The sequence below is a fragment of the Heteronotia binoei genome, chromosome 3 (genome assembly GCF_032191835.1).
Source record: "Heteronotia binoei isolate CCM8104 ecotype False Entrance Well chromosome 3, APGP_CSIRO_Hbin_v1, whole genome shotgun sequence".
Classification (NCBI taxonomy): domain Eukaryota; kingdom Metazoa; phylum Chordata; class Lepidosauria; order Squamata; family Gekkonidae; genus Heteronotia; species Heteronotia binoei.
Genome location: NC_083225.1, coordinates 188,835,922 through 188,863,303, shown reverse-complemented (window position 1 = coordinate 188,863,303; position 27,382 = coordinate 188,835,922). Strand labels below are relative to the sequence as shown.

At 51.9% G+C, this 27,382-nt stretch overlaps 1 protein-coding gene across 2 annotated transcripts in view; it reads right to left on the bottom strand.

Moving 5' to 3' along the window:
* PAK1 (p21 (RAC1) activated kinase 1) overlaps window positions 1-27,382 on the bottom strand; it is an 85,916-nt gene that overhangs the window by 14,060 nt on the left and 44,474 nt on the right. For both annotated transcript variants that reach the window (XM_060235021.1, XM_060235022.1), the window contains exons 7-10: window positions 20,449-20,512; window positions 14,885-14,933; window positions 5,066-5,178; window positions 410-527 (exon numbers count right to left, since the gene is read on the bottom strand). In XM_060235021.1, coding sequence (XP_060091004.1) covers window positions 410-527; window positions 5,066-5,178; window positions 14,885-14,933; window positions 20,449-20,512 — 344 coding nt within the window. The remainder of the gene's footprint in view (window positions 1-409; window positions 528-5,065; window positions 5,179-14,884; window positions 14,934-20,448; window positions 20,513-27,382) is intronic.

The following is a 27,382-nucleotide window of genomic DNA, read 5'->3' as shown; positions in this document are numbered from 1 at the left end:
CCACTACACCAAACTGGCTCTCCACATTTTTATACATTCTGAATAAAACTTAGTGGGTCTTAAAGGTGCACTTGTCTACTGCTTTGTTCTAGCAGCTAGACCGGGGGTGGCCAAACTTGCTTAACGTAAAAGCCACATTGAATAAACTTCAGCTGTTTGAAAGCCACAAGGAAGGAAGGAAGGAAGGTGGGTGGGGAAGGGTAGAGGTGGAAAGAAAGCAACTTTAAATGCATTCTCCAAGTCACTGGCTGGCTTGGAGAAGTGATTTAAAGAGACAAATGCTTTCTCCAAGCCAGCCAACGGGGGACAGTGGGGGCTTTGAGAGCCACACAACGTGTGTGAAAGAGTCACATGTGGCCACCCCCGAGCTAGACTCTTAGCAGACTGTCACTTCTGCAACAGCCCTTACCTCTCGGCACACGGCTGCGATCTGCCCTTCATCCATGCAGGTCTCCGTCACCACGTCGGTCAGAGAGCCGCCTGCCAAATACTCCATGACGACCCACAGTTCGTCCCCCACGAGGTAACTGCGAGAAACCAGAGCGACGGCAGAAGGTGAAGCGCGAGTTGCTTTCCGCCAAACGTTCCCCACTGCCAGCTCTGAGAGCGGAGCTATTTTTAAGAACGGAGCCAGCTGGGAGCATCAACAGACGGTGCGTATTAGAAGGGATGGGGTTGGGGGTGATCTGGGAACTTGGAAGTTCCTGGTCAAACAAGGACAGCCTCAAAAGCAGCAATCTGGGCTCCTTGAAGGAACGGCAGGAGAGGAAGTGGATCAATACTCCTAGTTTGTGCGTTACGTGCCATCAAGTAACTTCTAACTTATGGCCAGGGGTGGAATTCTAGCAGGAGCTCCTTTGCATATTAGGCCACACACCCCTGATGTAGCCAACCCTCCCAAGAGCTTGGAATTCTAGCAGGAGCTCCTTTGCATATTAGGCCACACACCCCTGATGTAGCCAACCCTCCCAAGAGCTTGGAATTCTAGCAGGAGCTCCTTTGCATATTAGGCCACACACCCCTGATGTAGCAAATCCTCCCAAGAGCTTGGAATTCTAGCAGGAGCTCCTTTGCATATTAGGCCACACACCCCTGATGTAGCCAACCCTCCCAAGAGCTTGGAATTCTAGCAGGAGCTCCTTTGCATATTAGGCCACACACCCCTGATGTAGCCAACCCTCCCAAGAGCTTGGAATTCTAGCAGGAGCTCCTTTGCATATTAGGCCACACACCCCTGATGTAGCCAATCCTCCAAGAGCTTGGAATTCTAGCAGGAGCTCCTTTGCATATTAGGCCACACACCCCTGATGTAGCCAATCCTCCCAAGAGCTTGGAATTCTAGCAGGAGCTCCTTTGCATATTAGGCCACACACCCCTGATGTAGCCAACCCTCCCAAGAGCTTGGAATTCTAGCAGGAGCTCCTTTGCATATTAGGCCACACACCCCTGATGTAGCCAATCCTCCAAGAGCTTGGAATTCTAGCAGGAGCTCCTTTGCATATTAGGCCACACACCCCTGATGTAGCCAATCCTCCAAGAGCTTGGAATTCTAGCAGGAGCTCCTTTGCATATTAGGCCACACACCCCTGGTGTAGCCAACCCTCCCAAGAGCTTGGAATTCTAGCAGGAGCTCCTTTGCATATTAGGCCACACACCCCTGATGTAGCCAATCCTCCAAGAGCTTGGAATTCTAGCAGGAGCTCCTTTGCATATTAGGCCACACACCCCTGATGTAGCCAACCCTCCCAAGAGCTTGGAATTCTAGCAGGAGCTCCTTTGCATATTAGGCCACACACCCCTGATGTAGCCAATCCTCCAAGAGCTTGGAATTCTAGCAGGAGCTCCTTTGCATATTAGGCCACACACCCCTGATGTAGCCAATCCTCCCAAGAGCTTGGAATTCTAGCAGGAGCTCCTTTGCATATTAGGCCACACACCCCTGATGTAGCCAACCCTCCCAAGAGCTTGGAATTCTAGCAGGAGCTCCTTTGCATATTAGGCCACACACCCCTGATGTAGCCAATCCTCCAAGAGCTTGGAATTCTAGCAGGAGCTCCTTTGCATATTAGGCCACACACCCCTGATGTAGCCAATCCTCCAAGAGCTTGGAATTCTAGCAGGAGCTCCTTTGCATATTAGGCCACACACCCCTGATGTAGCCAACCCTCCCAAGAGCTTGGAATTCTAGCAGGAGCTCCTTTGCATATTAGGCCACACACCCCTGATGTAGCCAATCCTCCAAGAGCTTGGAATTCTAGCAGGAGCTCCTTTGCATATTAGGCCACACACCCCTGATGTAGCCAATCCTCCAAGAGCTTGGAATTCTAGCAGGAGCTCCTTTGCATATTAGGCCACACACCCCTGATGTAGCCAACCCTCCCAAGAGCTTGGAATTCTAGCAGGAGCTCCTTTGCATATTAGGCCACACACCCCTGATGTAGCCAATCCTCCAAGAGCTTGGAATTCTAGCAGGAGCTCCTTTGCATATTAGGCCACACACCCCTGAGGTAGCCAATCCTCCCAAGAGCTTGGAATTCTAGCAGGAGCTCCTTTGCATATTAGGCCATGCACCCCTGATGTAGCCAACCCTCCCAAGAGCTTGGAATTCTAGCAGGAGCTCCTTTGCATATTAGGCCACACACCCCTGATGTAGCCAACCCTCCCAAGAGCTTGGAATTCTAGCAGGAGCTCCTTTGCATATTAGGCCACACACCCCTGAGGTAGCCAATCCTCCAAGAGCTTGGAATTCTAGCAGGAGCTCCTTTGCATATTAGGCCACACACCCCTGATGTAACCAATCCTCCAAGAGCTTGGAATTCTAGCAGGAGCTCCTTTGCATATTAGGCCACACACCCCTGAGGTAGCCAATCCTCCCAAGAGCTTGGAATTCTAGCAGGAGCTCCTTTGCATATTAGGCCACACACCCCTGAGGTAGCCAATCCTCCCAAGAGCTTGGAATTCTAGCAGGAGCTCCTTTGCATATTAGGCCACACACCCCTGAGGTAGCCAATCCTCCAAGAGCTTGGAATTCTAGCAGGAGCTCCTTTGCATATTAGGCCACACACCCCTGAGGTAGCCAACCCTCCCAAGAGCTTGGAATTCTAGCAGGAGCTCCTTTGCATATTAGGCCACACACCCCTGATGTAGCCAATCCTCCCAAGAGCTTGGAATTCTAGCAGGAGCTCCTTTGCATATTAGGCCACACACCCCTGATGTAGCCAATCCTCCAAGAGCTTGGAATTCTAGCAGGAGCTCCTTTGCATATTAGGCCACACACCCCTGAGGTAGCCAACCCTCCCAAGAGCTTGGAATTCTAGCAGGAGCTCCTTTGCATATTAGGCCACACACCCCTGATGTAGCCAATCCTCCAAGAGCTTACAAGGCTTTTTTTTTGTAAGCTCCAGGAGGATTGGCTACAACAGGGGGTGGGGCCTAATATGCAAAGGAGCTCCTGATAGAATTCTACCCCTGGGCACTTCTCAGGGTTTCCTTATGAAGCATTACACTAGGAGCAGGGGGTTGATCTCAGAAGGCCTTGAGATCCTGGACTGCAGCTAAGAACGAGCAGGAAAAGGGAAGGGGGACACTTTAAAGTCAAATTGGAGCACAGCTCATTTGTCCCTGCAAGAATGGCTGAATTGGCCCCGAAGAGGAACCAGTGGGGCTTCTCCTGTCCCTGTGGGGTGGAGGGAGGAAGCAAATGTTCAGAACAGCTTGTCTCCTTCCTCGCCGGAGAAAGGAAATAGCCCAGAGCTGCATGTCTTGAAGAGGGGCAAAGGAAAGAGGTCTTCTGATGGTCCTGAAGTCTCACCGCGTAACATGTCCACGTCCTTTTGGTTATCTCCAAACATTTGCACTGGGTTGTTGCTGTTTTTTTTAAATTGTGGGAACAAAATAAGAAGTCAAGCTCTCCTACAAATGGACCTTGAGCTTGTCTGGAGGTTCTAGGAGGGGAGCGCAGCTAAGAGAGCCAGTTTGGTGTAGTGGTTAAGTGTGCGGACTCTTATCTGGGAGAACCGGGTTGGATTCCCCACTCCTCCACTTGCACCTGCTGGAAGGGCCTTGGGTCAGCCAGAGCTCTCGTAGGAGTTGTCCTTGAAAGGGCAGCTTCTGGGAGAGCTCTCTCAGCCCCATCCACCTCACAGGGTGTCTGTTGCGGGGGGGGGGGGAGATAAAGGAGATTGTAAGATGCTCTGAGTCTCTGATTCAGAGAGAAGGGCGGGGTATAAATCTGCAGTCTTCTTCTTCCAAGAGCCCAGGATTGGCTGCATCAGGGGTGTGTGGCCTAATATGTCCCTGTGGGGGGCGGGGAGGAAGCGAATGTTCAGAACAGCTTGTCTCCTTCCTCACTGGAGAAAGGAAATAGCCCAAAACTGCATGTCTTGAAGAGGAGCAACGGAAAGAGGTCTTCTGATGGTCCTGAAGTCTCACCGAGTAACATGTCCACGTCCTTATGGTTACATGGTCTGATCCAGCAGGGTTCTTCTGATGTTCTTAAGAGACTTAAATTCAAGTCCCCTCTACTAGAAAGCTCACTGGCTGACTTTGACAGTCAAGGTCTGTCAGCCCAACCTACCTCATAAGGTTGTTGTGCTGACAAAATGGAAGGGGGTGAGTGAAGGAAAGAGATGAGGGAGCGAAGCCTCCTATAAGGAGGCTCAGGGCACTGTTTATGGAAGGGTGGGCTAAAAATGGATAGGTAGATACTGCCAAAAGTGGAAAAACTTTTTCATTTAATAGCCTTCCTCAGGAGCCCTCCCCAAAACATAAGGGCATAAAAATAACTATAGGAAAGCATCCGAAGATCAGAGGTGGAATTCTAGCAGGAGCTCCTTTGCATATTAGGCCACACCCCCTTGATGTAGCCAGTCCTCCAAGAGCTTACAAAAAAGAGTCTTGTAAGCTCTTGGAAGATTGGCTACAGCATGGGGGTGTGGCCTAATATGCAAAGGAACCCCTGTTAGAATTCCACCCCTGCCAAAGACCCAACTATCCGATGATGCTTGCTCTACCTTAGACGATGATCCCACACATGAATTTCCCTTTTGGGAGCTACGTCACGCACCTGTCCAGATAGTTGACAATGTTGGGGTTCTTGTTTTCCCTCATAACAAGGATTTCGTTAATTATCAACTCCTTCTTGGGCTGCTGCTGCAAGTTCATCTGTTTGATGGCAACCTGGAATCAAAAATTGGGGGAGGGGAGAAAAGAGAGAGAGAGAGAGACGATCAGATCTTTGCCGTAACCCATTTCCAACCTCTGCATTCTTTGTAGGAGAAAAGAGGAGATGGAAGTGATGGGGGCAAAGACAGAACTGGAATATTCTTCAGTGACTGGACTCCACAAGACAGACAAAATTCCTGGGGCAGGAAAGAAGGCAGCCCCCAGGTAGGGTTTCCAGGGAGCTGAGGCAGGGGGCAGGGACATAAGAGGCATGACATAAGAACATAAGAGAAGCCATGTTGGATCAGGCCAATGGCCCATCCAGTCCAACACTCTGTGTCACACAGTGGCCCAAACCAAGGGCCATCAGGAGGTCCATGAGCAAGGTCAGAACTCCAGAAGTCCTCATGCTGTTGCCCCCCCAAGCACTAAGAAGACAAGAGTTTCACTGCCCCAGAAATAAGAACATCAGAGAAGCCATGTTGGATCAGGCCAATGGCCCATCCAGTCCAACACTCTGGGTCACACAGTGGCCCAAACCAAGGGCCATCAGGAGGTCCATGAGCAAGGTCAGAACTCCAGAAGTCCTCATGCTGTTGCCCCTCAAGCACTAAGAAGACAAGAGCTTCACTGCCCCAGAAATAAGAACATCAGAGAAGCCATGTCAGATCAGGCCAATGGCCCATCCAATCCAACACTCTGTGTCACATAAGAACATAAGAGACACCATGTTGGATCAGGCCAATGGCCCATCCAGTCCAACACTCTGGGTCACACAGTGGCCCAAACCCAAGGGCCATCAGGAGGTCCACCAGCAAGGCCAGAACTCCAGAAGCCCTCATGCTGTTGCCCCCCCCCCCCACAAGCACCAAGAAGACAGAGCATCACTGCCCCAGACATAAGAACATAAGAGAAGCCATGTTGGATCAGGCCAATGGCCCATCCAGTCCAACACTCTGGGTCACATAAGAACCTAAGAGAAGCCATGTTGGATCAGGCCAATGGCCCATCCAGGCCAACACTCTGGGTCACACAGTGGCCCAAACCCAAGAGCCATCAGGAGGTCCACCACCAAGGCCAGAACTCCAGAAGCCCTCATGCTGTTACCCCCCAAGCACCAAGAAGACAGAGCATCACTGCCCCAGACATAAGAACATAAGAGAAGCCATGTCGGATCAGGCCAATGGCCCATCCAGTCCAACACTCTGTGTCACATAAGAACATAAGAGAAGCCATGTCGGATCAGGCCAATGGCCCATCCTGTCCAACACTCTGTGTCACACAGTGGCCAAAAAATCCCAGGTGCCATCAGGAGATCCACCAGTGGGGCCAGGACTCCAGGAGCCCTCCCACTGTTGCCCCCCCAAGCACCAAGAATACAGATCATCACTGCCCCAGACAGAGAGTTCCAACAATATGCGGTGGCTAATAGCCACTGATGGACCTCTGCTCCAGATGTTTATCCAATCCCCTCTTGAAGCTCTCTGTGCTTGTAGCTGCTATACTTGTAGCTGCCACCACCTCCTGTGGCAGTGAATTCCATGCGTTAATCACCTTTTGGGTGAAGAAGTACTTTCTTTTATCCGTTCCTACCCAACTTCTCAGCAATTTCATGTAGTGCCCACAAGTTCTTGTATTGGGAGAAAAGGACTTCTTTTTCTACCCCTCCATCAATGTTTCTCCAAGCTAAAGAGTCCCAAGCGCTTTAACCTTTCTTCATAGTCATGTCATGTGCCCCTTCACGTCACTTCCAGGAAACCCTAGATGTGATGTCGAGTAGTTCTAGAAATCTCTGGAAACTGTGGGAAAACCACAGAGTCCGCCAATTCCCAGAACTAAAGGACGTCACTTCCAGGTTTCCCCAGAAGTGACATCACGGCTCACATGACACTGATGCTTTTTTCTCCCGCTCCTACTCTGAGGGGAAAAGAGGCAACCTGAAAAAGTCTCAAAAAGGCTTATAATCACCTTCCTTTCTTCTCCCCACAATAGAAGATATTGGATTTATATCCCGCCCTCCACTCCGAAGAGTCTCAGAGCGGCTCACAATCTCCTCCCCCCCCCCCCACAACAGACAGCCTGTGAGGTAGATGAAGATATTGGATTTATATCCCACCCTCAACTCCGAAGAGTCTCAGAGCGGCTCACAATCTCCTTTCCCTTCCTCCCCCACAACAGACACCCTGTGAGGTAGATGAAGATATTGGATTTATATCCCGCCCTCCACTCCGAAGAGTCTCAGAGCGGCTCACAATCTCCTTTCCCTTCCTCCCCCACAACAGACACCCTGTGAGGTAGATGAAGATATTGGATTTATATCCCGCCCTCCACTCTGAAGAGTCTCAGAGTGGCTCACAATCTCCTTTCCCTTCCTCCCCACAACAGACACCCTGTGAGGTAGATGAAGATATTGGATTTATATCCCGCCCTCCACTCCGAAGAGTCTCAGAGTGGCTCACAATCTCCTTTCCCTTCCTCCCCCACAACAGACACCCTGTGAGGTAGATGAAGATATTGGATTTATATCCCGCCCTCCACTCCGAAGAGTCTCAGAGCGGCTCACAATCTCCTTTCCCTTCCTCCCCCACAACAGACACCCTGTGAGGTAGATGAAGATATTGGATTTATATCCCGCCCTCCACTCTGAAGAGTCTCAGAGTGGCTCACAATCTCCTTTCCCTTCCTCCCCACAACAGACACCCTGTGAGGTAGATGAAGATATTGGATTTATATCCCGCCCTCCACTCCGAAGAGTCTCAGAGTGGCTCACAATCTCCTTTCCCTTCCTCCCCACAACAGACACCCTGTGAGGTAGATGAAGATATTGGATTTATATCCCGCCCTCCACTCCGAAGAGTCTCAGAGTGTCACGGCTGGGGCCGGGTCAGGCAAAGTCCAGAGGCAGTCCGAGGTCTGTAGCCAGTAAGCAGGAGGGTCCGAGGCGCCAAATCCGAATCACTGTAGAAGTATCGCAGGTCTGAGGTCCAGAAGCCGAGGTCAGGGAGTCCAGAAGTCCAAAGCCAAAGTCAGGGAGTCAGGAACCAAAGTCAAGCCGGAGTGGATGCTAGAATGTCAGGGAGATGACTAGTTGCTTCCACAAAGCTTCCTCCCAAAGCCCACAGCTATATAGCCCTCTGCTGGCTGTTGCCCGTTTGGGCTAATTGCTGGCTCAGGGAGGCAGCCAGGATCCTGTTACCACTCAAGCATCCTTGCTCTTAGAAGGGCCAGAATCCTCTCAGAACTCAGGGCTCAGGGAGCGTCTTGCTTGTGAGCGTGCCGCCCTCCTCCGATCCCTGAGGTCCTGCCGGAGGCGGTCACGCACACGAGCCACCCGAGAGGGCGAGGCAGGGGGGCTGGGATCTTCTCCAGCAGGAGGCAGGGGCACTGGTGCAGGTGGCAGGGGCACAGTTTCCTCATCAGACTCAACTTCCTCTGAAGGGTCCCCAGCACCCATGACACTATCCCCCCCCCCAGGGCCCCCCTCCGTCGAGGGACCTGGAAGGTCGGGGTGGTCGTTGTGGAACTGGTGCACCAAGTCCGGGGCATGAAGATTGTCCTCGGGCTCCCAAGACCGGTCTTCTGGGCCGTATCCCTCCCAGTCCACCAGGTACTGGAGGCCTCCACGATGGTACCAAGGGAGTCCAGGATCTGGCGCACCTCATATTCTTCCTCGTCATCCACCAACACTGGTGGTGGCGGCGGTGGGGAAGGAGTCCGAGCTGGGTCAGGGGGTGCAGCCGGAACAAGGAGGGAGCGATGAAACACGGGGTGAATGCGGAGGTGGGGTGGCAACTGGAGCCTGAAGGCGACGGGGTTTATTTGTTCAACGACGGGGTAGGGTCCAATGAACCGTGCATCCAGCTTGTGAGACCGACCAGGCCGGCGCAGGTAGCGAGTTGAGAGCCACACCTGATCCCCCGGCTGCACTGGAGGGCCTTCTTGCCTCTTTCGGTCCGCAGCCCGTTTATATGCCTCCTTGGCTTGCTGTAGCTGCTCTCGGAGCAAGTCTTGGCTGGCACGGAGTTCTTGCAGGTAGGCATCGACGGCGGGGACATTCGTGGGTGGTAGGATCGCTGGGAAGAACCGAGGGTGGTACCCGTAGGTTGCAGCAAACGGGGTCATTTGGGTGGATGAATGGACCGCGTTGTTGTATGCAAACTCCGCTAGGGGCAATAGAGTGGTCCAGTCATCCTGCTGGTAACAGGTGTAACAGCGGAGATATTGCTCTAGCGTGGCATTGGTGCGCTCTGTCTGGCCATCTGTCTGTGGGTGGTAGGCCGAGGACAGGTGCACTCGAGTACCCAGGCTGGAATGGAGGGCTTGCCAGAACCGAGAGGAGAACTGAGGGCCCCGATCGGAGATCAGATGGGCTGGGAGTCCATGCAGACGAAAGATGTGTTGCAGGTAAAGCTGGGCCGTCTCCTGAGCTGTGGGGAGTTTCGGGCACGGAACAAAGTGGGCCATCTTGGTAAATAGGTCGACGACCACCCAGATACAAGTCTGACCCTTGGAGCGTGGAAGTTCCGTGATGAAGTCCATCGAGATGGTATCCCAGGGTCCTGAAGATGTTGGCAAGGGCTGCAGCAACCCCGAGGGTTTGGCTGGGATGTCTTTGGCCCGTCGGCAGACGTCACAGGAGCTGACATAGCGGGCAACATCAGCGCGAACTCGTGGCCACCAGAATTCCCTTGTCAGCAAGTGGGTGGTCTTATGCTGTCCAAAGTGCCCGGCGGGTAACGAGTCGTGGGTCAGGCGTAGCACTTCTGCCCGCAAGGGCCCGGGCGGCACATAGAGGCGTTCGCGGTGTAGCAAGAGGGTGTAGCAAGAGGCCGCCTCGAGTCGTGAACTCCCCTGTTGGGTCATCTTGGAGAGCCTGGAGGTGTTGCTGGACCCAGGGATCATTGGCCTGGCTAGCCCGAATGTCCTCCACGAGTGCTGGTGAAGTGGAGGTGGCTGCAAATACTGAGGGCGGCAGGATTGGAGCAGCGGGCGCGGTCTCAGTTGAGGCAGGGGCGTATTCCGGTTTCCGGGAGAGCGCGTCTGCTTTCCGGTTCTGGGTATGGGGGATGTAGGAGATCCGGAAGTCGAAGCGAGAGAAGAATAGGGACCACCGGATCTGGCGCTGGTTGAGACGGCGGGTGGTCTGGAGGTGTTCCAAGTTCCGGTGATCGGTGAGCACTTGAACAGGGTGGCGAGCCCCTTCGAGGTAATGTCGCCAAACCTCAAACGCCGCCTTGATCGCGAGCAACTCCCTCTCCCAGATGGTATAGTTCCTCTCTGCAGCAGTGAGCTGCCGCGAGTAATAGGCGCAGGGCTGTAGTGGCTGGGACGGCTCCTCGCGCTGGGACAGCACTGCTCCCAGGGCCACGTTGGAGGCATCAGCTTCCACTGTAAAGGGAAGCTGGGGGTCGGGGTATCTCAGGAGTGGCCCGGTGGCAAAGCGAGTCTTCAGGGTGGAGAAGGCGTTATCGGCCTCTGGGGACCAGTGGAAGGGTTCTTTGGGGCGGAGTAGTTGAGTCAGGGGTGTGGTCAGGGATGCGTAGGCCGGGATGAATTGCCGATAGTAGTTGGCAAAACCGAGGAACCGCTGCAGGTCTTTGCGATTCTGAGGAGCCTGCCAGGTCAGGACCGCTTCTACTTTTTTCGGGTCCATGAGGATCCCCTGCGGTGACACGATGTGCCCAAGGAACTCGACGGAGCGCAGGTCGAAGTCGCACTTCTCCAGCTTGGCGTAGAGACCATGGGCTCGTAGGCGCTGCAGGACCTGGCGGACGTGCTCGGCGTGCTGGGCAGGATTGCGGGAGTAAATTAGGATGTCATCCAGGTATATGATCGCGAAGCGGTCGAGCAGGTCCCGGAATATGTCATTCATGAACCTCTGGAAGACAGCGGGGGCATTGGTCAGTCCGAAGGGCATTACCAGGTGCTCGTACTGCCCGTATCGGGTCCCAAACGCGGTCTTCCATTCGTCTCCGGGCCGTATGCGCACCAAATTGTACGCTCCACGGAGGTCCAGCTTGGTGTAGATTTGGGCCCCCTTTAAACGATCCAAGAGTTCAGGGATCAGTGGTAGAGGGTACCGGTCGCGGATGGTGATCTTGTTCAGGGCCCGGTAGTCATTGCACAGCCGGAGCTCCCCACTTTTCTTCTTCACGAAGATCACTGGAGCAGATAGGGGAGAGGTTGAGGGTCGGATGAATCCGCGTTTCAGGTTCTTGTCCAGGAAGTCTCGCAGAGCTGCCAACTCCGGCTCCGACATTGGGTACAGACGCCCCACCGGGAGTGGTGCCCCAGGTACCAAATCAATGGCACAGTCGTAGGGCCGGTGAGGGGGAAGCTGATCAGCTCCTGTCTCTTCGAAGACATCAGCAAAGTCCACATACTTCTGAGGGAGCTGAGGACCACCACTCGGGATGCCAGCTGCTAGAGTGGTGGGAGGAGTCAGATGGGGGCATGGGTCTCGGAAGCGTAGTTCCTGCTGGGCCCAGTCCACGATGGGGTTGTGCAGCTTCAGCCAGGAAAGGCCTAGAATCAGCGGGAAGCGAGGCATGCGGGCGACATCAAACCGCAGCTGTTCTTGGTGCTGCTGGACGTGGAAGGTGATGGGACAAGTCTCCTGGGTGACGGGGCCAGAACGGAGGAGGCGCCCGTCAATAGCCTCCACCAGCGACGGAATCCCTTTTGTCTGCACAGGGATCTGGTGCTGCTTCACAAAGGCGGCATCTATAAAACAGTGGGCCGCTCCCGAGTCCAGCATGGCATACACGAACAGCCAGCGTTCGTCAGGCAGACGGAGTTTGACTGGTAGCAGGAATGGCCCTGGGGTATCAGCCCGCTGTTCGGAGGACCCAGCTAGTCGCCCCAGGCTGGGGGGTCCACTTACGCCTGGGGCTGCCCTTTTGGCGGCGGTGGCAGCGAAGGTCCAGGTATCCGATGCTTAGCAGGGCAGCCAGAGGCATAGTGGCCTGCCGTGCCGCAGTAGAGGCACAGATTCTGCATGCGGCGTCTGGTCTTTTCCTCTGGGGTCAGGCGGGGTCGAGCAGCTCCAAGCTGCATAGGCTCATCCTTGGTGCTGGTACTAGCTGGGGACGGGCGAGGAGCCAGGTAGCACGGCGCAGGGAGCTGGCGCCCTCTGGTCTTGGCTTGGCGGCGACTTTCCAGGCGGCCATCGATGCGGAGGCAGAGGGTGATAAGTTCTTGGAGCGTGGGTGGCTGCTCCACCCTGGCCAGTTCATCCAGGACCTCCTCTGCCAACCCCTCAGTAAACTGGTCCATCTGGGCAGCCTCATTCCACGCCAAGTCCTGGGTCAGGAGCTTGAATTCAGTGGCATATTGAGCCACCGAGGAGTTGCCTTGTTTCAGTGCCCTGATCTTCCGGTTGGCTGTGGCTGCTTGGACTGGGTTTGAGAAAGCAGCAGACAGGTGGGCCTCAAACCCCTGGTAATCAGTCAGTAGGGGAGAGGACGCGACCAGTAAGGGTGTGGCCCATTTGGCCGCCTGCCCCTTTAACAGACTGATGACGAAACACACCTTGGTTTTGTCATTGAGGAAGTCCCGTGCTCTCAGTTCAAAGTACAGCCGACACTGTGCTAGGAAGGCAGGAAATTCTTCCACGGCACCCCCAAATCTGTCAGGTGGGGGAACTGGGCACTTGGCTGGAGCACTGGCCGCAGGTTGTTGCTGCAAGTGCACTACTGCCTGTGTTAGCTGCTGTACCTGGGCTTGGAGCGCAGCCAGTAGTTCTGTGGTTTCACTTGCTTCAGCATCCATCCTGTGGAGTGGGTGTTTGTCGGTGGAAGCAATCTGTCACGGCTGGGGCCGGGTCAGGCAAAGTCCAGAGGCAGTCCGAGGTCTGTAGCCAGTAAGCAGGAGGGTCCGAGGCGCCAAATCCGAATCACTGTAGAAGTATCGCAGGTCTGAGGTCCAGAAGCCGAGGTCAGGGAGTCCAGAAGTCCAAAGCCAAAGTCAGGGAGTCAGGAACCAAAGTCAAGCCGGAGTGGATGCTAGAATGTCAGGGAGATGACTAGTTGCTTCCACAAAGCTTCCTCCCAAAGCCCACAGCTATATAGCCCTCTGCTGGCTGTTGCCCGTTTGGGCTAATTGCTGGCTCAGGGAGGCAGCCAGGATCCTGTTACCACTCAAGCATCCTTGCTCTTAGAAGGGCCAGAATCCTCTCAGAACTCAGGGCTCAGGGAGCGTCTTGCTTGTGAGCGTGCCGCCCTCCTCCGATCCCTGAGGTCCTGCCGGAGGCGGTCACGCACACGAGCCACCCGAGAGGGCGAGGCAGGGGGGCTGGGATCTTCTCCAGCAGGAGGCAGGGGCACTGGTGCAGGTGGCAGGGGCACAGTTTCCTCATCAGACTCAACTTCCTCTGAAGGGTCCCCAGCACCCATGACACAGAGCGGCTCACAATCTCCTTTCCCTTCCTCCCCCCCCCCCCCAACAGACACCCTGTGAGGTAGATGAAGATATTGGATTTATATCCCGCCCTCCACTCCGAAGAGTCTCAGAGCGGCTCACAATCTCCTTTCCCTTCCTCCTCCACAACAGACATCCTGTGAGGTGGGTGGGGCCGAGGGGGCTCTCCTTTCAAGGACAGAGTCTCAGAGTGGCTCACAATCTCCTTTCCCTTCCTCCCCCACAACAGACACCCTGTGAGGTGGGTGGGGCCGAGGGGGCTCTCATAGCAGCTGTCCTTTCAAGGACAGAGTCTCAGAGCAGCCTATAATCTCCTTTCCCTTCCTCCCCCACAATGAAAACCCTGTGAGGTGGGTGGGGCTGAGGGGGCTCTCACAGCAGCTGTCCTTTCAAGGACAGAGTCTCAGAGCAGCCTACAATCTCCTTTCCCTTCCTCCCCCACAACGGACACCCTGTGAGGTGGGTGGGGCTGAGAGGGCTCTCACAGCAGCTGCCCTTTCAAGGACAGAGTCTCAGAGTGGCCTACTATCTCCTTTCCCTTCCTCCCCCACAATGGACACCCTGTGAGGTGGGTGGGGCCGAGGGGGCTCTTCCAGCAGCTGCCCTTTTAAGGACAGAGTCTCAGAGCGGCCTACAATTTCCTTTCCCTTCCTCCCCCATAACGGACACCCTGTGGGGTGGGTGGGCTGAGAGGGCTCTCAAAGCAGCTGCCCTTTCAAGGACAACTCCTGCAATAGCTATGGCTGACCCAAGGCCATGCTAGCAGGTGCAAGTTGTGGAGTCCGCCAAGTTCCAAAACTAAAGGACGTCACTTCCAGAACTAAAGGACGTCACTGGGTTTGATTCGTCACTGTGGGAATCAAACCCAGTTTTCCAGATAAGAGTCCGCGCACTACACCAAAACTGGCTCTTCTTTATAGGCACCCTATAAGTTCCCTGAAGAAATCATTGAAGAGGTTTTCCCCCTTGGAGAAAGCATCTCTCAGCTGCCAAATCGAAGAGTTTTGAAGCAGAACGCTAGATCGATTTACCCAAAAGCTCGGGGGTTTTTCCCCTGAGGAAATCCAACTGAGTCACGTTAATTTTGGAAGAATGCCTGACTTTTAAGGGAACCCATGACTCAGCGTATTTGTGCCAAGTCATTCCTCCTCCCCCCCCCCCCCCATGCATCCGCAGTAGAGCTTGGAGCCAAAGGGAATGTCCCAGATACACCTCAAAGGACTGCATTTAGAAGCACTCATTTTGCCATTTCAGGATCACCTCCCCGCACACACTTAAGAAGCAGGCTTTTCAAAGGACTCACCTCCTGCCCTGTAGCCACGTCCATCGCTGTAAAAACCGTGCCTGAAGCTCTAAACGAAAGAGAGGGAGGGAGAGAAGGCAAAATGTTCAAAACAGCAACCAAGGCAGAAAATCTCAGCGCTTGCTAGCAGGAGGCTGATATTTGTACAGTCCGCAGCAAACGTGTTACGAGCCTGCCAACGATTACTCCTTGGTATGAGAACACGAGCCCCGTGGCGCAGAATGGTAAAGCTGCAGTCCAAGCTCTCTGCTCACGACCTGAGTTCGATCCCGGCGAAAGCTGGGTTCAGGTCGTTGGCTCAAGGCTGACTCAGCCTGCCATCCTTCTGAGGTCAGTCAAATGAGTACCCAGCTTGCTGGGGGGCAGAGTGTAGATGACTGGGAAAGGCAATGGCAAACCCCACCCCCCACCCCCATAAAAAGTCTGCCGTGAAACTGTCGTGATGCGACATCACCCCAGAGTCAGAAATTACTGGTGCTTGCACCTTTATCTTTTTATAAGAACGTCAGAAGAAGAAGAAGAAGAAGACAAGAGGAGGTGATTGGGTTTATTCCCCACCCTTCTCTCAGAGCATCTTACAATCTCATTTCCCTTCCTCTCCCTGTAGCAGACACCCTGTGAGCCAAGTGGAGCTGAGAGAGCTCTGCCAGAAACTGCTCTTGAGAAAACACTCTGCCGGAACTGTGGCTTGCCCAAGGTCACCCAGCAGCTGCATGTGGAGGACGAGTGGGGGAATCAAACCTGGTTCTCCCAGATTAGAGTCCTTGCATTTAACCACGACACAAAACTGGCTCTCTGCTGGATCAGAGCAGTGGTCTATTTACTCCAGCCTCCTGTCTCAAACAGTGGCCAACCAGCTAATCTGGAGGGCCAACAACAGGGCACAGAGGCTGAGGCCTTCTCAGGAACACCAGAAGAGCCCTGCTGGATCAGACCAGTGAGGGTCCTTCTCGTCCAGCCTCCAGTCTCACACAGTGGCCAACCAGTTATGAAGAAGAGGAAGAAGAAGAAGAAGAAGAAGAAGAAGAAGAAGAAGAAGAAGAAGAAGAAGAAGAAGAAGAAGAAGAAGAAGAAGAAGAAGAAGAAGAAGAAGAAGAAGAAGAAGAAGAAGAAGAAGAAGAAGAAGAAGAAGAAGAAGAAGAAGATGATGATGATGATGATGATGATATTGGATTTATATCCCACCCCCCACTCCGAATCTGAGTCTCAGAGCAGCTCACAATCTCCTTTCCCTTCCTCCCCCACAGCAGACACCCTGTGAGGTGGGTGGGGCTGAGAGAATTCTCAAAGAAGCTGCCCTACGAAAGCTCTGGCTGACCCAAGGCCATTCCAGCAGAAGCAAGTGGAGGAGTGGGGAATCAAACCCGGATCTCCCGGATAAGAGTCAGCACACTTAACCACTAGAATCACAGAATCATAGAGTTGGAAGGGACCTCCAGGGTCATCTAGTCCAACCCTCTGCACAATGCAGGAAACCCACAAATACCTACCCCAAACTCAAAGGATCTTCATCGCTGTCACTACACCAAACTGGAGGGCCAACAACAGGGCAAAAAGGCTGAGGCCTTCCCCTGATAACAACATCAGAAGAGCCCTGCCGGATCAGACCAGTGTTCCATCTAGTCCAGCATCCTGTCTCACACAATGGCCAGCCAGTTCCTCTGGAGGGCCAACAATAGGGCACAGAGGCTGAGGCCTTCCCCTAAGAAGAACATCAGAAGAGCCCTGCTGGGTCAGCCCAGTGGTCCATCTAGTCCAGCATCCTGCCTCACGCAGTGGCCAACCAGTTCCTCCACTGCTTCAACAACAAGGCATAGAGGCCCAGGCCTTCCCCTGATAAAAACATAAGACAAGAGCGGCCGGATCAGAACACCAGTCCATCTCATCCAGCATCCTATCTCATAGTGGCCAGTCATTTCCTCTAGAGCAGGGGTGGCCAAACTGCAGCTTGGGAGCCACACGGGTCCCTTTCACACATACTGCGTGGCTCCTGGAGACTGAGGAGGAACCTAATGCAGGCTTACACTCGAGTAAGCCTGCTTAGCATCGGGACCTCAGTCAGCCTCTGAGTGCTGACCCCATAGGTAGGTGATTATTTCTACACCATAGAATCATAGAGTTGGAAGGGACCTCCAGAGTCATCGAGTCCAACCCCCTGCAGAATGCAGGAAACTCACAAACACCTCCCCCTAAATTCACAGGATGTTCATCACTGTCAGATGGCCAGCTAGCTTCTGTTGAAAAACCTCCAAGGAAGGAGAGCCCACCACCTCTCGAGGAAGACTGTTCCACTGAGGAACCGCTCTAAACTCACAGACACCTCCCCCTAAATTCACAGGATCCTCATTGCTGTCAGATGGCCATCTAGTCTCTGTTTGAAAACCTCCAAGGAAGGAGAGCCCACCACCTCTCGAGGAAGCCTGTTCCACTGAGGAACCGCTCTAAACTCACAGACACCTCCCCCTAAATTCACAGGATCCTCATTGCTGTCAGATGGCCATCTAGTCTCTGTTTGAAAACCTCCAAGGAAGGAGAGCCCACCACCTCTCGAGGAAGCCTGTTCCACTGAGGAACCGCTCTAAACTCACAGACACCTCCCCCTAAATTCACAGGATCCTCATTGCTGTCAGATGGCCATCTAGTCTCTGTTTGAAAACCTCCAAGGAAGGAGAGCCCACCACCTCTCGAGGAAGCCTGTTCCACTGAGGAACCGCTCTAAACTCACAGACACCTCCCCCTAAATTCACAGGATCCTCATTGCTGTCAGATGGCCATCTAGTCTCTGTTTAAAAACCTCCAAGGAAGGAGAACCCACCACCTCCCAAGGAAGCCTGTTCCACTGAGGAACCGCTCTAACGGTCAGGAAGTTCTTCCTAATGTTGAGCCGGAAACTCTTTTGATTTAATTTCAACCCATTGGTTCTGGTCCGACCTTCTGGTGCCACAGAAAACAATCTTACCCCATCCTCTTTATGACAGCCCTTCAAGTCCTTAAAGATGGTGATCATATCACCTCTTAGCCGCCTCCTCTCCAGGCTAAACATGCCCAGCTCCTTCAACCTTTCCTCATAGGACTTGGTCTCCAGACTCCTCACCATCTTCATCGCCCTCCTCTGGACCCCTTCCAGCTTGTCTATATCCTTCTTAAAATGTGGTGCCCAAAACTGAACACAAGACTCCAGGTGAGGTCTTACCAGAGCAGAGTAAAGCGATACCATCACATCACGTGATCTGGACACTAGACTTCTGTTGATACAGCCCAAAATTGCATTTGCCTTTTTTAGCCACTGCATCACACTGTTGACTCATGTTCAGTGTATGATCCACTAAGACCCCTAGATCCTTTTCGCACATACAACTGCTAAGACAAGCCTCCCCCATCCTATAACCATGTGTGAAGCAGCAAAGGAGGAGGAAATAGGCAGGCTTGAAAAGCTTTTTTCCTCCACCACAGAGGTTGCCCGGAGACCTAGTGCAGGAAAGAGAGGGTAAGAGACGAGGGAGTTGCTGGAAGGAGGGGTGGAATTAAAGAGGACAACACAGGGTTTCCCCTTAGTTTCCTAGCTCTTGTAGGAGCTGTGTGTACCTTGGTGTCAAGAAATATTGTGTTCAGTTTTGGGCATCACATTTCAAGAAGGATCTAGACAAGCTGGAACGGGTCCAGAGGAGGGCAAGAAAGATGGTGAGGGGTCTGGAGACCAAGTCCTATGAAGAAAGGCTGAAGGAGCTGGGCAGGTTTAGCCTGGAGAGGAAGCGGCTAAGAGGTGATACGATCACCATCTTTAAGTACTTGAAGTGCTGTCATAAAGAGGATGGGGTAAGATTGTTTTCTGTGACCCCGGAAGGTAGGACCAGAACCAATGGGTTGAAATTAAATCAAAAGAGTTTCCGGCTCAACATTAGGAAGAATTTCCTGACCTCAAAGATTTCAGGTTTTCACGGCTGGTAACATCATTAGGGTTTGTAGAATCTTTCGGGATCAAGTGCCGTGTTCTACTGGAGAAAGTTTTCCTTCCAGACGTTTCGTTCTCAGCTGCGGAGAACATCCTCAGTGGCGTTGCAGCCGGAGCAGGTCTGAGCGCCTGCTCCGGCTGCAACGCCACTGAGGATGTTCTCCGCAGCTGAGAACTAAACGTCTGGAAGGAAAACTTTCTCCAGTAGAACACGGCACTTGATCCCGAAAGATTCTACAAACCCTAATTTTCTGACCGTTAGAGCGATTCCTCAGTGGAACAGGCTTCCTCCTTGGGAGGTGGTGGGCTCTCCTTCCTTGGAGGTTTTTAAACAGAGGCTAGATGGCCATCTGACAGCGATGAAGATCCTGTAAATTTGGGGTAGGTGTTTGTGGATTTCCTGCATTGTGCAGGGGGGTGGACTAAATGACCCTGGAGGTCCCTTCCAACTCTATGATTCTATGGCAAAGAGAGGTGCATAAGGATGCAAACAGTAGTCACTGATTTATATATGTGTCTTTCCTTCTCCTACTGGTGCCAAAAAAATAATTCTCTCACCTTTCCCTGTGCTGGTTTTATGGTGACCATTATTCCCAGCTTTTTTTTTTAAGTCTCTTTCTACCAATGGTTGTGTTATAAAGTGCATACATATGTATTTTAACTTCTATGCAAAGAAAGTAAGAGTTTTAATAAAGATGTGTGTGTAATATTTACTCATGTCTTGCAGGCAGGCAGGAAGGAAAGGAGGCAAATAGATGGGGAGGGGGAGGTGGAAAGAACGTAACTTTAAATGCATTCTCCAAGCTGCTTGGCTTGGAGAAGTGATTTAAAGAGACAAGTACCTTTTCCAAGACACTCAACAGGATGGTGGGGGCTTTGAGAGCCACACAATGTGTGTGAAAGAGCCACATGTGGCTCTCAAGCCACAGTTGGGCCACCCTTAAAGTAACATCTTCTCAAACACCGAGAATTGATAAAGGGGAATGGGAGCGCTGAGGGGGCAGGGTACAACACCTGAAATTCAGGGAGAGAGGCCTGTGCTTTCCAAACAAGGTGTTCCATTCATGCACAAAGCTATATTTAGCAATTCAATCATCGGAGGATATGTATTCTTAAATTAAAACTAGCAAAGCCGCACCGGTGTGCACCCATGTAGTCACTGACACAAGAGCTGAGGAGGAGGAGGAGGAGAAATCGGCTTGGTGCAACTAAAGCAGAGGAGAAAGAATATTCCTAGCAATGCAAAGTCAGATCTGTTTTCTGCTTTGTTAAAGGAGGTGGAGGAGGAGGAGGAAGAAGAAGCAGAAGAAGAGGAATGGAAGATTTATACCCCGCCCTTCCCTCTGAATCAGAGACTCAAAGCAGCTTAAAATCTCCTTTACCGTCTTCTCTCACAACAGACACCCTGTGAAGTGGGTGGGGCTGAGAGAGCTCTGACAGAAGATGCCCTTTCAAGGACAACTCCTGCGAGAGCTATGGCTGACCCAAGGCCATTCCAGCAGCTGCAAGTGGAGGAATGGGAAATCAAACCCGGTTCTCCCAGTTAAGAGTCCACGCACTTCACCACTACACCAAACTGGAAGTGGAGGAATTTGGGAACTGATCTACTCACCCTTGTCCAATCTTCTCAAAACTTGTGTATTTCTTCTTGGGGTCACCGACGCTCACTATACCTCCTTAGAACAAATGGGGGTGGGGGGAGAATAGAGAGCAAAGACTGACGTTAACGTTCCATTTCACTGAGGAAAAAGACAATCTGAATCTTCCATAATTTTCAAAATAAAGTTTGAGTCCAGCAGCACCTTTAAGATCAACGACGTTTCAAGAAACAACCTTTTCCAAAAATGATGCGGCACAACTTGGTGTGCGTCTGCGACAACATTTTGATCAGGGGTGTCGAACTCATTTGTTACGAGGGCTGGATCTGACATAAATAAGATCTTGTCGGGCCGGGCCGTGTGTGTCATAAAATGTAATGCCAGACAGCAGAGATATAAACTTTATAAAGGACACAGATAAGCAAGATTAAAGATATTTTTTTAAAAAAACTTAAAATAAAATACGTTTCAAAGAAGATAAGAGAAGCCCTGTTGGATTAGGCCAATGGCCCACCCAGTACAACACACTCCGTCACACAGTGGCCAAAAGCCAGGTGCCATTAGGAGGTCCACCCGTGGAGCCAGAACTCCAGAAGCCCTCAAAGAATCATAGAGTTGGAAGGGACATCCAGGGTCATCTAGTCCAACCCCCTGCACAATGCAGAATACTCACAAACACTTCCCCCTAAATTCACAGGATCTTCATTGCTGTCAGATGGCCATCTAGCCTCTGTTTAAAAACCTCCAAGGAAGGAGAGCCCACCACCTTTTGAGGAAGCCTGTTCCACTGAGGAACCACTCTAACTGTCAGGAAGTTCTTCCTAATGTTGAGGTGGAAACTTTTGATTTAATTTCAACCCATTGGTTCCGATCCTACCTTCTGTGGCCACAGAAACAATTCTACACCACCCTCTATATGACGGCCCTTCAAGTACTTGAAGATGGTGATCATATCACCTCTCAGCCGCCTCCTCTCCAGGCTAAACCTGCCCATCTCCTTCAAACTTTCTTCATAGAACTTGGTCTCCAGACCCATCACCATCTTCGTCGCCCTCCTCTGGACCTGTTCCAGCTTGTCTAAATCCTTCTTAAAATGTGGTGCCCAAAACTGAACACAACACTCCACTGTTGCCACCCCACCAAGAATACAGAGTATCACTGCCCCAGACAGAGTCTTCCATCTATACCTTGTAGCTAAGAGCCACTAATGGACCTCTGCTCCAGATGTTTCTCCAATCCCCTCTTGAAGCTATCAATGCTTATAGCTGCCATCATGTCATGCGGCAGTATTAATTAGACTGGCCATGCGTATGGCACAGCAGAAAATGTAAAGTTGTGACACACGGGTAAGAGCTCAGCACTTCACTAGTCAGTTGGCTCATGGGAAACCACCTGAAATTCCCTACTTATTCCTTTCATGAATAAGAAGAGCCCTGTTGGATCAGCCCAGTGGTCCATCATCCCATCTCACACAGTTGCCAAGTAGTTCTCCTCTGGAGGGTCAACAACAGAGTATATAGAGGCCAAGGCCTTGAGAAGAACATCAGAAGAGCCCTGCTGGATCAGACCAGTGGTTTTTCTAGTCCAGCATTCCATCTTACACAGAGGCTGAGCAGTTCCTCCAGACAGTTATCAACAGGGCATAGAGGCCGAGGCCTTCAGAAGAGCATCAGAAGAGCCCTGCTGGACCAGACCAGTGGCCCATGTAGTCCAGCATCCCATCTCACACAGTGGCCAAGCAGTTCCTCTAGACAGTGGCATAGAGGCCAAGGCCTTCATAATGACATGAGAAGAGCCCTGCTGGATCAGAACAGTGGCTCATGTAGTCCAGCATCCCGTCTCACACAGTAGCTGAGCAGTTCCTCTGAAGGTCCAACAACAGGGCAGAGAGGCTGAGGTCTTTCCCTAAGGTTGCCTCTTGGCGCTGGGATTGAGAGGCTGACTGCTGTGGTGGTGGAAACCCTCAATAGGCCATATAGCTCAACACTTTACAGAGGGACAGTGATAGAGATACAAAAAAAACCTAGTCTTTTGTCCTGAACCCATAAGAACATCAGAAGAGCCCTGCTGGATCAGACCAGTGAGGGTCCATCTAGTCCAGCATCCTGCCTCACAGAGTGGCCAACCAGTTCCTCTGGAGGGCAACAACAGAGCAGAGAGGCTGAGGCCTTCAAAAGAAGATCAGAAGAGCTCTGCTGGATCAGACCAGTGACGGTCCATCTAGTCAAGCCTCCTGTCTCACGCAGTGGCCAACCAGTTCTTCTGGAGGGTCAACAACAGGGCATAGCAGCTGAGGCCTACATAAGAAGATCAGAAGATCCCTGCTGGATCAGACCAAGGAGGGTCCATCTAGTAGTAGAAGAAGAATTGCAGATTTATACCCCCCCTTCTCTCTGAATCAGAGACTCAGAGCAGCTTACAATCTCCTTTATCTTCTCCCCCCACAACAGACACCCTGTGAGGTGGGTGGGGCTGAGAGGGCTCTCACAGCAGCTGCTCTTTCAAGGACAACCTCTGTGATAGTCCATCATCCTGCCTCACAGAGTGGTCAATCAGTTCCTCTAGAGGGCCAACAACAGGGCAGAGAGGCTGAGACCTTCCTAAGAACATCTGTAGAGCCCTGCTGGATAAGACCAGGGAGGGTCCATCTAGTCCAGCATCATGTCTCACACAGTGGCCAACCAGTCCTGCTGAAGGTCTAATTACAGGGCAGAGAAGCCAAGGCCTTCCCCTGAGATTGCCTCTTGGCGCTGAGATTCAGAGGCTGACTAGGGATGTGCATTCGGTTCGGCCGAACCGTATTTACAGCTGAATCAGCACTGATTCGGCTGTATGCAGAATAGGCTGAAGCCGATCCCCATAGGCGCCCATTATACGGCAGCCGAATACGGCTCGCCGTATACTTACGAATAGCTATTCATAAGTATACGGCTGTCAATTCAAAAGGCGGCAAAGTAGCTTCTGCAGCTTCAAAGGAGCTGCTTGCCTACTTTCGCGCCTTTAGTGGCCTCTTCCCGCCTCTCCCTGGGATCAGGGAGGGGGGGAGGGGGAAGAGGAGCCCCAGCAGCCAATCCAAAGCATGCATTTGCAAAATGCATTGCAAATGCATGCTTTGAAGGGCTTTTTAAGGAGTCTTCCTTCCTGACTGGACTGACTCCTCCATTGCTGCTGTGTGTGAGAGATTGTGCAAAGGTCTGGCTGGCCCTTGGCTTAAGGTGCTGCCTGCAGCTCTCTCACTCAGCCTTACCAGACTTCCCCTGGACTAGAGAAGACAAGGTAAGACACTCTTGGGGTTCTTGTTTTTATTTATTGTTGGTAAAAGGACTTTTTTTAAGACTTAGAGTCCCTTTACTTATCCAGATTTGGGTGGTGGTGGTGGTGGGGTAGCTTATTTGGGGGTTTCTGCTTGGCGAGGGGGCCTGGGGTGAGGGGGGTTGCCAATTTGCCCATATCTTAATTTAGTGAGAGGACTTTTAAAAGTGCAGTGTCCTTTTACTTCTCCTGATTTGGGTGGCTTGGATTTCTTGGGGTTAGGGTGAAGGGTTTTTTGGGGGGGAGGGGTTGGCAAAGTTCCTGTATTGTTAAAAGTTAATTTTTTACTGTTCTAAAAGTATTCAGTGTTTGATTTGTTGCTGCTGTGTTGTGCTGCTGCTGTTACTCTTTTCTTTGGGTTCTTGGGGGGGGGGGTGCTGTTTGGCCTAATTTCCATTGTTTAAAACAATTTCCATTGTTTCTTTTTCTTTGGGATTGTCCCCCTTTTCCTGGTTCTGGTTTTAGGGGGGGGGGGTGTTGTTGACTTATTTGGCCTGAGCTTTCTTGTTGGTGAAAAGGCCACTTTTTTAACACTTGGCCTTTTGTGATTCTGCTGGTTTTGTTTTGGTTTTTTTAAATTGCCTCTGGTTGGTGTGGGGGTTGGTGAGGGTGTGTGTGGGCTGGGTCACTTTCTTGTTTTTATAGAGTAGATTGTGTGTTCTGTGGCAGGGAAGCTGGCACCTGGGTGAGAGACCCAGAACCAGCAGGTTTGTTGTGGTTGGCCAGCTCTCCCCGTGTTGTTTGGGGCAGGGCTGGAGAGCTGGCATCTGTAGATTGTGTGTTCTGTGGCAGGGAAGCTGGCACCTGGGTGAGAGACCCAGAACCAGCAGGTTTGTTGTGGTTGGCCAGCTCTCCCCGTGTTGTTTGGGGCAGGGCTGGAGAGCTGGCATCTGCATTTGCTGCAGCCAGGTCTGCAGAGCAGACCTTGAGCAGATTGTGTTTTGTGTGGCAGTGACGTTGGCAACTGGGTTTTATATTGCTTCCAGGCATGCCCTGCAGGGTTCATAGAGTAGATAGAGGGATGTAGTGCATTTGGGTCCTATAGAGATTCTCTGATGTGGTTAGGTTTGGCTTTGGGTGCCCCAGGAATTGGACCCCCTGGTCCAATTTTTTTTGGCCTTGTGGGTTTTGTGTGGGACAGTGCCCTGAAGCTGCACAGCAGTTTGGGGGGCTCTCCTCAAAACCCCCTGCTCCCCAGAGCCACTTTTCCCACGACAATTACAGTGAGGAAGTGGCTAATTGGGCTTTCCCCATCATTGTTAGCAATGGGCCTTTTGGGGAGCCCAAAGACAGGGACCTCCTGGCCCAATCTTTTTGGGACTTGGGGGGGTTGGAGGGGAGAGTCCCCTGCAGGTCCCCTGCAAATTTGGGGGCTCTCCCTCAAACCCCCTGCCCCCCAGTAGCCTCTAATTATGCCCTATGTTGCCATTGATTTCAATGGCCCATAGGGTATAATGATGGAATAGGGGCACCCTCTTTGGGTGCCGCTGGAATGGGATCCCCTGGCCCAATCTTTTTGGGACTTGGGGGGGTTGGAGGGGAGAGTCCCCTGCAGGTCCCCTGCAAATTTGGGGGCTCTATCTCAAACCCCCTCCCCTCCATGCGGCTTCAAATATACCCTATTTGCCATTGATTTCAATGGCCCATAGAGTATAATAGGGCCGTATATTCGGTAATAGCCGTGCATCTACCGTATATGCGGCTATTCCGAATGCGGTATTCAGGAGTATACGGGGATTCCGAATTCCCCCCCCCCCCCCCGTATACTTCCGAATCCGTGTCAATCCGAATTTTTTTTTTTGCACATCCCTAAGGCTGACCGCCCGGATGTGAAGACTCCTTTTAGTAACCATGTTTAGTACCCACTGAGTGACCTCTCCTTCATGGCTCTGTCTAAAGCAGGGGTGGCCAACGGTGGCTCTCCAGATGTTTTTTTTTGCCTACAACTCCCATCAGCCCCAGCCATTGGCCATGCTGGCTGGGGCTGATGGGAGTTGTAGGCAAAAAACATATGGAGAGCTACCATTGACCACCCCTGGTCTAATGCACAAAAATCCTTTGGAGTCTACCTCCAAGATTCATAAAGAAAGCAGGCGCCAGGGAGGGAAAAAAGCAGGAGTTGGGTGCATGGACATCATAGTGAGGGATTGGTATTCTTGACAGAGCTTTTACGAGCAGCGTTAGCTGGTTTCCCAGAAAGTAGCAGGAGACACGCAGGGTGGACCCAGAAGACTCCAACTCCCTTCCCAGCCCCTCTAAAGCAACGAGGCTTTCGCTCTTAGCGTGCACGCAATTAATATTTCAACTAATTAATACAGATCCTATCCCCGCGTGCTCACTAGCTGCTGGCTTAGGGTTTTTTAATCCATGAATTAATAATGCTATTTGGAGAAGAGAAACCATTGAGGATGCGGGTTGGCTTCCCATAACAGCAATCCTGCATCAGCTCCGCGAGGGAGGCAAAGAGAGTTTTGCCCCATGATTGATGGAGGTGCTAAAAATGGCACCTCCTCTACGCCATCGAAGCTAGTTCTGCACAGACCGTTTGATCCACCTTTGTTTCCCAACTTCGGGGCCACTGGTCTGATCCAGCAGGGCTCTTCTCATCTCCTTATGTAGGCCTCAGCCTCTGTGCCCTGTTGTTGGCCCTCCAGAAGAACTGGTTGGCCACCGTGTGAGACAGGAGGCTGGGCTAGATGGACCCTCGCTGGCCTGATGACATCCCAACGATGTCATCTTCCAATTGTCCACTGTCCAGGACCAATTCCCCACTAGCCTTATGCCGCTCTAACTCTCCTCTTCTACGCAGGGCTTCATAAGAACATAAGAGAAGCCATGTCGGATCAGGCCAATGGCCCATCCAGTCCAACACTCTGTGTCACATAAGAACATAAGAGAAGCCATGTCGGATCAGGCCAATGGCCCATCCAGTCCAACACTCTGTGTCACATAAGAACATAAGAGAAGCCATGTTGGATCAGGTCAGTGGCCCATCCAGTCCAACGCTCCGTGTCACATAAGAACATAAGAGAAGCCATGTTGGATCAGGCCAGTGACCCATCCAGTCCAACACTCTGTGTCACACAGTGGCCAATATATGTGTGTGCATATATACACACACACACATATACATACATACATACACACACACATACACACACACATATATATATATACACACACACTGTGGCTAATAGCCACTGATGGACCTTTGCTCCATATTTTTAACCAATCCCCTCTTGAAGCTGGCTATGCTTGTAGCCGCCGCCACCTCCTGTGGCAGTGAATTCCACATGTTAATCACCCTTTGGGTGAAGAAGTACTTCCTTCTATCCGTTTTAACCTGACTGCTCAGCAATTTCATCGAATGCCCACGAGTTCTTGTATTGTGAGAAAGGGAGAAAAGGACTTCTTTCTCTACTTTCTCCATCCCATGCATAATCTTGTAAACCTCTATCATGTCACCCTGCAGTCGACGTTTCTCCAAGCTAAAGAGTCCCAAGCGTTTCAACCTCTCTTCATAGTGAAAGTGTTCCAAACCTTGAATCATTCTAGTTGCCCTTTTCTGGACTTTTTCCAGTGCAATAATATCCTTTTTAAGGTGCAGTGACCAGAACTGCACACAGTATTCCAAAT